The sequence below is a fragment of the Coregonus clupeaformis genome, chromosome 18, assembly GCF_020615455.1.
Source record: "Coregonus clupeaformis isolate EN_2021a chromosome 18, ASM2061545v1, whole genome shotgun sequence".
Taxonomy (NCBI): Eukaryota; Metazoa; Chordata; class Actinopteri; order Salmoniformes; family Salmonidae; genus Coregonus; species Coregonus clupeaformis.
In genome coordinates this window covers 42,352,730-42,365,247 of record NC_059209.1, presented here as the reverse complement: position 1 = coordinate 42,365,247, position 12,518 = coordinate 42,352,730, and the positions used below count along the sequence as shown (strand labels likewise).

General features: G+C 44.3%; 1 protein-coding gene across 1 annotated transcript in view; it reads right to left on the bottom strand.

The window, feature by feature from the left end:
* Positions 1–12,518, bottom strand: part of LOC121530778 (nitric oxide synthase, brain-like) — a 90,436-nt gene that overhangs the window by 43,906 nt on the left and 34,012 nt on the right. Inside the window, exons 7-12 of the mRNA XM_041836008.2 lie at positions 9,316–9,457; positions 8,869–9,008; positions 7,092–7,266; positions 5,304–5,405; positions 4,481–4,675; positions 2,884–2,969 (exon numbers count right to left, since the gene is read on the bottom strand). Of these exons, the coding sequence (XP_041691942.1) occupies positions 2,884–2,969; positions 4,481–4,675; positions 5,304–5,405; positions 7,092–7,266; positions 8,869–9,008; positions 9,316–9,457 (840 nt within the window). The remainder of the gene's footprint in view (positions 1–2,883; positions 2,970–4,480; positions 4,676–5,303; positions 5,406–7,091; positions 7,267–8,868; positions 9,009–9,315; positions 9,458–12,518) is intronic.

Genomic DNA, 12,518 nt, shown 5'->3' with positions numbered 1-12,518 from the left:
ACTGTTGAGTAGACGAGCTCCCTCCCTGTCTGCACCACTACCTCGTCTCATCACTGTTGAGTAGATGAGCTCCCTCCCTGTGTCTGCACCACTACCTCATCTCATCACTGTTGAGTAGATGAGCTCCCTCCCTGTGTCTGCACCACTACCTCATCTCATCACTGTTGAGTAGATGTGCTCCCTCCCTGTCTGCACCACTACCTCGTCTCGTCACTGATGAGTAGATGAGCTCCCTCCCTGTGTCTGCACCACTACCTCGTCTCATCACTGTTGAGTAGATGAGCTCCCTCCCTGTGTCTGCACCACTACCTCGTCTCATCACTGTTGAGTAGATGAGCTCCCTTCCTGTGTCTGCACCACTAACTTGTCTCATCACTGTTGAGTATTTGAGCTCCCTCAATGTGTCTGCACCACTACCTCGTTTCATCACTGTTGAGTAGATGAGCTTCCTCCCTGTCTGCACAACTACCTCATCTCATCACTGTTGAGTAGATGAGCTCCCTCCTTGTCTGCACCACTACCTCGTCTCATCACTGTTGAGTAGACGAGCTCCCTCCCTGTGTCTGCACCACTACCTCGTCTCAACACTGTTGAGTAGATGAGCTCCCTCCCTGTTTCTGCACTACTACCTCGTCTCATCACTGTTGAGTAGATGAGCTCCCTCCCTGTGTCTGCAACACTACCTCGTCTCATCACTGTTGAGTAGATGAGCTCCCACCCTGTCTGCACCACTACCTCGTCTCATCACTGTTGAGTAGATGAGCTCCCTCCCTGTGTCTGCACCACTACCTCATCTCATCACTGTTGAGTAGACGAGCTCCCTCCTGTGTCTGCACCACTACCTCATCTCAACACTGTTGAGTAGATGAGCTCCCCTCCCTGTTTCTGCACTACTACCTTGTCTCATCACTGTTTAGTAGATGAGCTCCCTCCCTGTGTCTGCACCACTACCTCGTCTCATCACTGTTGAGTAGACGAGCTCCCTCCCTGTGTCTGCACCACTACCTCGTCTCAACACTGTTGAGTAGATGAGCTCCCTCCCTGTTTCTGCACTACTACCTCGTGTCATCACTGTTGAGTAGATGTGCTCCCTCCCTGTCTGCACCACTACCTCGTCTCATCACTGTTGAGTAGATGAGCTCCCTCCCTGTGTCTACACCACTACCTCGTCTCATCAATGTTGAGTAGATGAGCTCCCTCCCTGTGTCTGCACCACTACCTCATCTCATCACTGTTGAGTAGACGAGCTCCCCTCCCTGTGTCTGCACCACTACCTCGTCTCAACACTGTTGAGTAGATGAGCTCCCCTCCCTGTGTCTGCACCACTACCTCGTCTCATCACTGTTGAGTAGATGAGCTCCCTCCTGTCTGCACCACTACCTCGTCTCATCACTGTTGAGTAGATGAGCTCCCTCCCTGTGTCTGCACCACTACCTCATCTCATCACTGTTGAGTAGATGAGCTCCCTCCCTGTGTCTGCACCACTACCTCATCTCATCACTGTTGAGTAGATGAGCTCCCTGCCTGTGTCTGCACCACTACCTCGTCTCATCACTGTTGAGGAGATGAGCACCCTCCCTGTGTCTGCACCACTACCTCGTCTCATCAATGTTGAGTAGATGAGCTCCCTCAATGTGTCTGCACCACTACCTCGTCTCATCACTGTTGAGTAGATGAGCTTCCTCCCTGTGTCTGCACAACTATCTCATCTCATCACTGTTGAGTAGATGAGCTCCATCCTTGTCTGCACCACTACCTCGTCTCATCACTGTTGAGTAGACGAGCTCCCTCCCTGTCTGCACCACTACCTCGTCTCATCACTGTTGAGTAGATGAGCTCCCTCCCTGTGTCTGCACCACTACCTCATCTCATCACTGTTGAGTAGACGAGCTCCCTCCCTGTGTCTGCACCACTACCTCCTCTCAACACTGTTGAGTAGATGAGCTCCCTCCCTGTGTCTGCACCACTACCTCGTCTCATCACTGTTGAGTAGATGAGCTCCCTCCCTTTCTGCACCACTACCTCGTCTCATTACTGTTGAGTAGATGAGCTCCCTCCCTGTGTCTGCACCACTACCTCATCTCATCACTGTTGAGTAGATGAGCTCCCTGCCTGTGTCTGCACCACTACCTCATCTCATCACTGTTGAGTAGATGTGCTCCCTCCCTGTTTCTGCACCACTACCTCGTCTCATCACTGTTGAGTAGATGAGCTCCCTCCCTGTGTCTGCACCACTACCTCGTCTCATCACTGTTGAGTAGATGAGCTCCCTCCCTGTCTGCACCACTACCTCGTCTCATCACTGTTGAGTAGATGAGCTCCCTCCCTGTCTGCACCATTACCTCGTCTCATCACTGTTGAGTAGATCAGCTCCCCCCCTGTGTCTGCAGCACTGCCTCGTCTCATCACTGTTGAGTAGATGAGCTCCCTCCCTGTCTGCACCACTACCTCGTCTCATCACTGTTGAGTAGATGAGCTCCCTCCCTGTCTGCACCACTACCTCGTCTCATCACTGTTGAGTAGATGAGCTCCATCCCAGTGTCTGCACCACTACCTCGTCTCATCACTGTTGAGTAGATGAGCTCCCTCCCTGTCTGCACCACTACCTCGTCTCATCACATTCATGGAGACACAACAAAAAATAAGAAGAGCAAAGGGAGGATACATCGACATGACTCGACCAGCCATCCTATAATATAATTAACACGCTGTATTTAGTAGCAGTTCTTTATTAGTGCCAAATGTAGGATTAGGAAACAAGTGTGTACTTCAGTCTACATAAACAGCGAGCAGGACTGCAACGGCGACCTCTAACTCCAATCTAGGTGAATTATAATGTTGTCCTAAGGCCTTATGAAAGGACCTCTCTATCTCTGTACTCACTTGGCCAGTTTCTTGAAGCCGATGGTTCTTTTCTTGGTGGGTGTCCCACTGTTGACCTTCCACACGTGGTTATTCCATGGGTCAGCCTGTAGTGGTGAGAGAAGAGCGTCACATTAGGCTCAGCATACAGGTCAGTGGATGATGTTACTGTACATTTAAAGCACATACTGTAATGTCAAATATTTAAAATACAATCTGAATTGCTCTTGATTTGGCTTAATTTTACAGGGCAAACTAAATCGAGAGCAGCTCAAGTATTTGAAACAATTTTACTTTGAGAACACGAACTCTCCTTCTTCCACGAACCACCGCATTTAACCCCGGTAGGGTGACTGGGAACATAAGTGAATCAAAGAGGCAAAAATACATTACAAGGAGAAAGTGGAGTCGCTACTCAATGGCTCAGACATGAGACGCAGGTGGCAGACAATCACGATTATAAAGAGAATAAAGACACACACTCCCAGACAAAATAAACACCTTTATCGCCCGCTTTGAGGAAAACAACACAGAGCCGTTGTCGTGGGCCTCCGCTCACATGGACTGTGGGCTCCAGATCTCTCTAGCCGGCGTGAGTAGGCCTTTCAAACTTGTTAACCCTCGCAAAGCTGCTGGCCCAGACAGAATAACAAGCTGCGTCCTCAGAGCATGCGCAGACCAGTTGGCTGTAGTGTTTACGGACATATTCAACCTCTCCCTATCCCAGTCTGTTGTCCCCACTTGGTTGAAGATGTCCACCATTGTCTCTGTACCCAAGCAAGCTAAGGTGACAGAACTAAATGACTATCGCCCCACAGCACTCACCTTTATCATCATGAAGTGCATTGAGAGAATAGTCAAGGACCATATCACCTCCTGGGCCTGAATTCCCTGTGCATCTGGGTCCTAGAATTCCTGACGGGCCGACCCCAGGTGGGTGAGGGTAGGCAACAATATGGACACGACAGTGGTAGGCCTGATTACCAACAACGACGAGACAGCCAGCAGGGAGGAGGTTAGAGTCCTGGCAGAGTGGTGCCAGGAAAATAACCTCTCCCTCAACGTAAAAAAACTGTCAGTACAGGTGCATCAAAGCCGGGACAGAGAGACTGATAAACAGCTTCCATCTCCAGGCCATCAGACCGTTGAACAGCCATCACTAGCCGGCTACATGCCTGGTACTTACCCTGCACCTTGAGACTAATGCCCCATGTATATAGTCTTTGAAGGCTGGTCACTTCATATACTGTTTCTATACTGTTGTTTACTCAGGGTGTATGTATAAACTGTATTCTCCACATAGCTCATCCTAATATACCTACTACTGTACATACCATTTTATTTCCAAACGATACACTGTCTATACACACCATGTATTTATATTCTGGATTCTGACACATGCTCCCTGTAATATATACTGTATACCCCTGGATTGTTAATTTGACTCGTTCTGTCATTTCTTGATTTCTTGTTTAGATGTTTTATTATTTGTGTATTTCTATTGTATTTGCAAGACATTCTACTGCACTGTTGGAGCTAGTAACATAAGCATTTCACTGCACCTGCTATAACACCTGCAAATCTGTATACGCGACCAATAAACTTTGATTTGATTTACCTGGTACTCGAAGGACGGCGTGAGGCGATAGTTGAGCATCTCCTGGTGGAACACGGGGGTGATGCTTCCAGACATTGGGGGTACAATCCAGACCCAGTCCCCCGGGCAGCCCCCCCGCACCCTGATCTCATTCTCCATGTGCTTCATAAAGGACTCTGTGGCAGAGTGGTGGTCCACTATGGTTACCTTAGATGACTGGGAACATGAAGCAGGAACAGGAAGCAGGAACAGGAAGCAAATCAAGAAGGGGAATTCAGTTATTTCACTCAGTTCATTCAGCTCAGTTATTTCAGGTTTATATTTAGAGTTTATCAAGGTATCAATGCAATCACTCTCAAGCACCCATAATTACAAATAATATCAACATATTTCTAACTTTATATAAAGACATGCTTCATATATAAAGCATAACACTAGTTTGTCTACAGCAAGGACCAGTCTAGAAAATGTGCAAAAATCATTCAATATACACTACGTGACCAAAAGTATGTGGACACCTGCTCGTCGAACATCTCATTCCAAGCAGGGCAGAAATTTGACGAACTGATTTGTTGGAAAGGTGGCATCCTATGACGGTACCACTTTGAAAGTCACTGAGCTCTTCAGTACTGCCGATGTTTCCCTGTGGAGATTCCATGGCTGTGTGCTCGATTTTATACACCTGTCAGCAATATGTGTGGCTGAAATAGCCGAATCCACTAATTTGAAGGGGTGTCCACATACTTTTGTATATGTAGTGTCTGAAATGCAAGCCTTGTAAATAATACATTCCAGCACCCCAGTAACCTTTAGATATTAACATGGCCAGCAGATAAACCCACACCTGGAAACTGTAGAGGACTGCTATGTTGATCTCCACCAGTGCCTGGTCCTTCCACAGAGAAGAGGTCTTCCTGGTGTCCAGGGTCATCAGATTGGCCACTTCCTATTGGACAATAACACACCATGCTTTAATAACAATACCTGTTGTGTATAAAGATACATTGAAGATAAACAATTAGGGTAACATTTTAATCTTCTTATCGCTGTTCTCAAAATGCTACTATATTACCTGCTACATAAGAGATAAACATGTCTCTTTATCATTCAAGTAAACTTGTTATGATAAGCGTAAGTGTCAGCTAAGTACTGTTGTTTTCCCAGTGGGAACCCCTGTTCTAAATGACTGAAATGCAAATGGAAATCAACGACATAGATAAACAATTAGTGTTGTCAGGTAAACTATCCTGTGAGCGACAGAGTGACAGGTGAGTGGTTTCAGTCAGTATAAAACCACAGGTGATTGGTTGCAGTCAGTATAAAATGGCCGAAATACATAATATTACTTTCGATAATGGAGACATTTTCTAGAATGGAGACATTTTAAACGATAAAAAACAACCCTTTTAGAAGTACTTTTTGTTCTACATTAAAATAAGAAAATATCACATAATATCTCATATCTATCATAACAATTCTGTTTATGCGTAAAGCTGCACTTAGCAGCAGGGTGCGTGGTGCTTGAGATGGGAATACGAGATGAGGGGAAATGACTCAGAAAACAACTAAAGTGACTTTCTAAGCATGGGAACTCTTTGAAAACATAACAACACTGTATCGTCATTAACGTAATGGCTATGCTAATATGTTAGCTGAATGAAAACGGCACAACCAGAGATGTACATATTATATCTACAGCCTACAGCATGCTACTGTTTGTGACATACAACACATTAATCATTCATCACCATAGCTACAGCAAAAAAGCAGGATCCTCTTCATCTGACCAGCAATACAGATGTAGGATCTTAATTTAATCACCCTGTTACAGGAAATTTAAATCCTGTAGTGTATTTGAGGTTTTAAAAGGCTTTTGAAGTTTGTAATTTACACTTTGACATTTCAAACTTGATTTTCCCTAACGAAAAATGTATCAACCCCTACAAAAATATCCATTAATTATAATCCACATAATAATTCACATTTCCTGTTGCTGCAGGATCATTTTCCTGCTGTAGCAAATTGGCTGAAATTAAGATCCTACGTCATGTTTAAAAAAATTTTTTACATCAAAATAGATTGTTTTCCTGGAAACAGCAAGTCAAAATCAAATCAAATCAAATTTTAAATATGTGTATGCAACACATTTATTTTATTTTGACTTGCTGTTTCCAGGAAAACAATTTATTTTTATGTTTAAAAAAATAGAAAACATATATTTTGATGTGTTATGGAAACCAATGAATGTTGAGCATTTAAGTGATGAATGTTAGCCTATATGCATGTTATGCATGTTGTCATGAGAGCAGATTAATCTGCCATACTGGTAAGTATTAAAGTATTAAAGGCGTATCATATAAAAAGCCCCACCAGATTATAGTAAAGCATATGATAGATTCTAGTAAATATAGTCAAAGATTATAGTAAAACATCCACTCACAACTTCTGTGTGAATTCCCTTGTATGCCTCATGGTCTCATTAGAATATGTCAAAATAGTGCATTTAACCATTGCAGCGAGAGCTGTCACAGAGGTCCCTGACGCCGATCTCGGTGCCCATGTATCAGCCACTGAAGGGGTGCTTATAAATGTTTAGAAATGCTTATGGATGCTTTATAAATGATCATAAAACCTCCAGGATGTTGTAGCGAGAGCTGTCACAGAAGTCCCTGACGCCGATCTCGGTGCCCATGTACCAGCCACTGAAGGGGCAGGCGGTGAATTCCAGCCCCCCCACCTCTAGCAGCATGCTAGAAACAGCAGGCAGACTGTACCACTTCAGATTCAGGTCCTTGAACCAATCATACCTGCAAGCACAGGGGAACAAATATATTGATTCAAATTAATATCATTCAAGGTTTGGAGGAGAGCTGGAGAATGTGACTTATAGCTTGACTTATTGATTCAAATGAATAGGCTAGCATTCAAGGTTTGTAGAGATGGTTAAGAGGATATATTATACATAGCTTGAACTGTAGCTGACTGGTGCTGTTGTTACATTCTGAATCAATGTAAAAGCGCACATTCTTGTCTTGGTGAAAAGCCGTGGGAAGAGACTAGCGTCAAGCTTACATTCTGATATTGACATTTGTATAGTACGTCATGGAAAGAAAATACCGTATGTAGGTAGAAAGAAATTAAGAATTTCTCCATGAGATGTTAGATGTTAGAATTCTTCTGTACAAATCTGCCCACTGTGATGACAAATCTGCCCACTGTGATGACAAATCTGCCCACTGTGATTACAAATCTGCCCACTGTGAGGATAAATCTGCCCACTGTGATGACATATCTGCCCACTGTGATGACAAATCTGCCCACTGTGATGACAAATCTGCCCACTGTGATGACAAATCTGCCCACTGTGATGACAAATCTGCCCACTGTGATGACAAATCTGCCCACTGTGATGACACATCTGCCCACTGTGATGACAAATCTGCCCACGGTGATGACAAATCTGCCCACTGTGATGACAAATCTGCCCACTGTGATGACAAATCTGCCCACTGTGATGACACATCTGCCCAATGTGATGACACATCTGCCCAATGTGATGACATATCTGCCCACTGTGATGACAAATCTTCCCACTGTGATGACAAATCTGCCCACTGTGATAACACATCTGCCCAATGTGATGACACATCTGCCCAATGTGATGACATATCTGCCCACTGTGATGACATGGTGTGTATTGTTTTACACTATAGAGGAGTAGACAGCCAAGAAGAACAGGAGCGCAGACAAAATGAACATTATCGCATTATCATAGCACAAACACTTGCAAGCGATTCAGAGGCTCTGAAATGACTGGCCCTACATCCATCTACCTGGTAATAGGTCTCCTGTAGCTCAGTTGGTAGAGCATGGCGCTTGCAACGCCAGGGTTGTGGGTTCGATTCCCACGGGGGGCCAGTATGAAAAATTTATGCACTCACTAACTGTAAGTTGCTCTGGATAAGAGCGTCTGCTAAATGACTCAAATAAAAATAAAAATAAATAATACACAGGCTCTGCATGGCCCCTGGGGGCCGGCTACCTATCTGTTTGGCCGAAGTAGCATAGAGCCATCACAGCTTCATGTAATGATGATACGCAGAGAAGAGCTGAGGCTAACTGAACTGATGCAGGGGTGGGTTGGGAGGGATGGGGGGTTTGGGAAGAGAGTCTGGTGGATGGTTGTAGGGGCTTGTATGGCAGAGGATGTCATGTGCCCGGGATGAAACTCCCTCTGTGCCAAAAGTGTGGGTTGTGTGAGTGTGTCTGTATCTGTGTGAAAACATGGCCAGTACATTGCTTCAGTCTAAGTGGTATGCTAGTGTAGCAATTGGAACACACCCCAACCAAGCCTCTGTCAGTGTTTCACTCTGTTATATCACTTGGGACATGTGTGTTGTCTCACTCACTTGGGGTGTGTGATCTGCACCTCTAGAATGAGGTCTTGAGGGATCTCAAACAGCTCTGGGTCGTTCCCGTTGGATTGCAGCAGGAGGGGCAGCACGTCGAAACGGCCCTTGGGAGGCTTCCAGCCCTGCTGGATGCAGATCTAGAGACCCAAACCAACATATTTCATCATATTTTAACATGGACTCACTCAAGTATAGTCCTAACTGCTGTTTGGTGGTTTCCACTCCAGAATGTGTTTTAGTCAGAGTTTTAGCCTTCCTCGGAGGCATGCTATATAAAGACATTGAACACTTTCAGGTTTTGTGATCTACTGTAAGTGGTTCAGTGGGTTGAATCTGACAAGGCAACGTTTGCGGTTTCAAATCCCATGAGGGACACATATTCCATGCTCTTACGAACTATAATACACTTTGAATAACAGTGACCACAATGTCATATAACTGTACCTCAGTGAATTCCACGTTGGCTGGGTCTCCCAGAATCTGACCATCGGGTTGCTTGTAACCGGCGTAGCGAATCAGCTGTGTGTTCCACACACGGAAGTCATGCTTGCCATCTGTCCTCTGAGGAAATATGGTAATGGCAGATCTGGATGGAAATAGAAATAACCAGGTGTGAAAGAAGATTTAATTTCTTCCCTGTACGGTAGCTCCTTGGGACTAAACATAGAATTACATATAGTATCCCTATTAATTGAATAGGATCTGTGTGGGCCTAATAGCAAAGACTTTTCGCTTCACTTTTGAAATGTATACATTTATCCTTTTAACGTTGACATTTTTTTTTACATTTTCGTCATTTAGCAGACGCTCTTCTCCAGAGCGACTTACAAATTGGTGCATTCACCTTATGATAGCCAGTGGGACAACCACTTTACACATTTTCTTTGGGGTGGGGTAAGGGGGGGTAGAAGGATTACTTTATCCTATCCCAGGTATTCCTTAAAGAGGTGGGGTTTCAAGTGTCTCCGGAAGGTGGTGAGTGACTCTGCTGTCCTGGCGTCGTGAGGGAGCTTGTTCCACCATTGGAATGTAGCAATAGCATTAACATAACCAGTCATGATGTTTTCATCTGATCGTCAAACAATTACTTCAAAGGGCTCCTGTAAGCCTGGCAAGCTGCAAACGTTCGTCCACTCTAAAATAATTCCAGTGTCCATACAGAGCATTTTGACCCCGCCATTTGAAGAATGGGAAGAGACATCGCTAGCAAAACACCAAGAAGTGTAATCATTGACATTCGGTGATTGTCATTCATTAGGCTTACACCTGATTAGGCCTAACCTGAATTGACATGTCCACTGTCCACGCACATCTCGGTCTCAACCTCTCATCTCTGCCTTCGCAAAATGTCACTGTTATTGTCCAACCACCCCTAATTTTTGGAGCGCATTCCACACGTTTTCAAGTCCATTTGCTCTTTTATCATGAGGGTGACATGTGTAATGATAAATAATAGTGTAATAGCCTACAGTTTTCTTGGCAACTTTGTTTTCATTATTGTGATAGGCTCATGTTGAACCGGTACGGCATACCCCCACTATTTATTTTGGGGGTACTCCGTACCGGCTTACTTTCACCCCTGGAAATAAGCCACCCTCCCCCAGAAAGAGAGAGATTTGAATGACGTGAGTTTAAAGACTGTATTTATGGATTAGCGATGCAACAAATGAATGTCTACTCACATAGTACAGTGGCTTGCGAAAGTATTCACCCCCCTTGGCATTTTTCCTATTTTGTTACCTTACAACCTGGAATTAAAATAGATTTTTGGGGGGTTTGTAAGTCGCTCTGGATAAGAGCATCTGCTAAATGACTTAAATGTAATTGTAAAAATTGAGGTCTGGGCTTTGACTAGGCCATTCCAAGACATTTAAATGTTTCCCCTTAAACCACTCGAGTGTTGCTTTAGCAGTATGCTTAGGGTCATTGTCCTGCTGGAAGGTGAACCTCCATCCCAGTCTCAAATCTCTGGAAGACTGAAACAGGTTTCCCTCAATAATTTCCCTGTATTTAGCACCATCCATCATTCCTTCAACTCTGACCAGTTTCCCAGTCCCTGCCGATGAAAAACATAGTGTTCTCGGGGTGATGAGAGGTGTTGGGTTTGCGCCAGACATAGCATTTACCTTGATGGCCACAAAGCTCAATTTTAGTCTCATCTGACCAGAGTACCTTCTTCCATATGTTTGAGGAGTCTCCCACATGCCTTTTGGCCAATACCAAAACGTGTTATATATATATTTTTTAAAGCAATGGCTTTTTTCTGGCCACTCTTCCGTAAAGCCCAGCTCTGTGGAGTGTACAGCTTAAAGTGATCCTATGGACAGATACTCCAATCTCTGCTGTGGAGCTTTGCAGCTCCTTCAGGGTTATCTTTGGTATCTTTGTTGCCTCTGATTAATGCCCTCCTTGCCTGGTCCGTGAGCTTTGGTGGGCGGCCTTCTCTTGGCAGGTTTGTTGTGGTGCCATATTCTTTCAAAATTTTAAATAATGGATTTAATGGTGCTCCGTGGGGTGTTCAAAGTTTCTGATATTTTTTTATAACCCAACCCTGATCTGTACTTCTCCACAACTTTGTCCCTGACCTGTTTGGAGAGCTCCTTGATCTTCATGGTGCCGCTTGCTTGGTGGTGCCCCTTCCTTAGTGGGGTTGCAGACTCTGGGGACTTTCAGAACAGGTGTATATATACTGAGATCATGTGACACTTAGATTGCACACAGGTGGACTTTATTTAACTAATTATGTGACTTCTGAAGGTAATTGGTTGCACCAGATCTTATTTAGGGGCTTCATAGCGAAGGGGGTGAATACATATGCACACACCACTTTTCCATTATTTATTTTTTTGCATATTTTTAAACAAGTAATTTTTTTCATTTCACTTCACCAATTTGGACTATTTTCTTTATGTTCATTACATGAAATCCAAATAAAGATCAATTTAAATTACAGGTTGTAATGCAACAAAATAGGAAAAACGCCAAGGGGGATGAATACTTTTGCAAAGCACTGTATCTAAATGTTTAGTGCAGTTTAACCCAGAGTATAAGGAAGGCTGGAAAGTCTGACAGGGCTAAAGCTCAGTTACTTTTAGTCCGTCCCTGCTGAACCACTTAACCCATCCTGTTGGGTTACGCTAAGGCCATGACAGGGCAAAAGTGTTAATTCTACTAATCTGGCTGTAAATCTCTGACTCCCAGTGGAACAGTGAGAGGAAAGCAGCTGGTGTGATCTGGGGCAGTGGGTTAGATACAGCATCTGGGCACCAGTCTCTCTACTACGCTCTGTTTACAGACCAGGTGGTTATGTGTGGCTCAGTTGGTAAGAGAATGGGGCTAGTAATCCTAAAGTCCATGATCAATACAAGCCCAAAAAATTAGAAGGGAATAGACATTATTTTTGTAGTCTGAAACAGAAGCAGCCTGCAGATCAGTACAGGATGTGATTTAGCCAACTCCGTACTCATTTGATGTCATGCTATACAAAAACGCTACAGAGGACTTGGCTACATCACAAACTGATCTGCTATCAGGCTTCTGCTACAGTGGCTTGCGAAAGTATTCACCCCCCTTGACATTTTTCCTATTTTGTTGCCTTACAACCTGGAATTAAATTAGATTTTTGGTGGGTTTGTATAATTTAATTT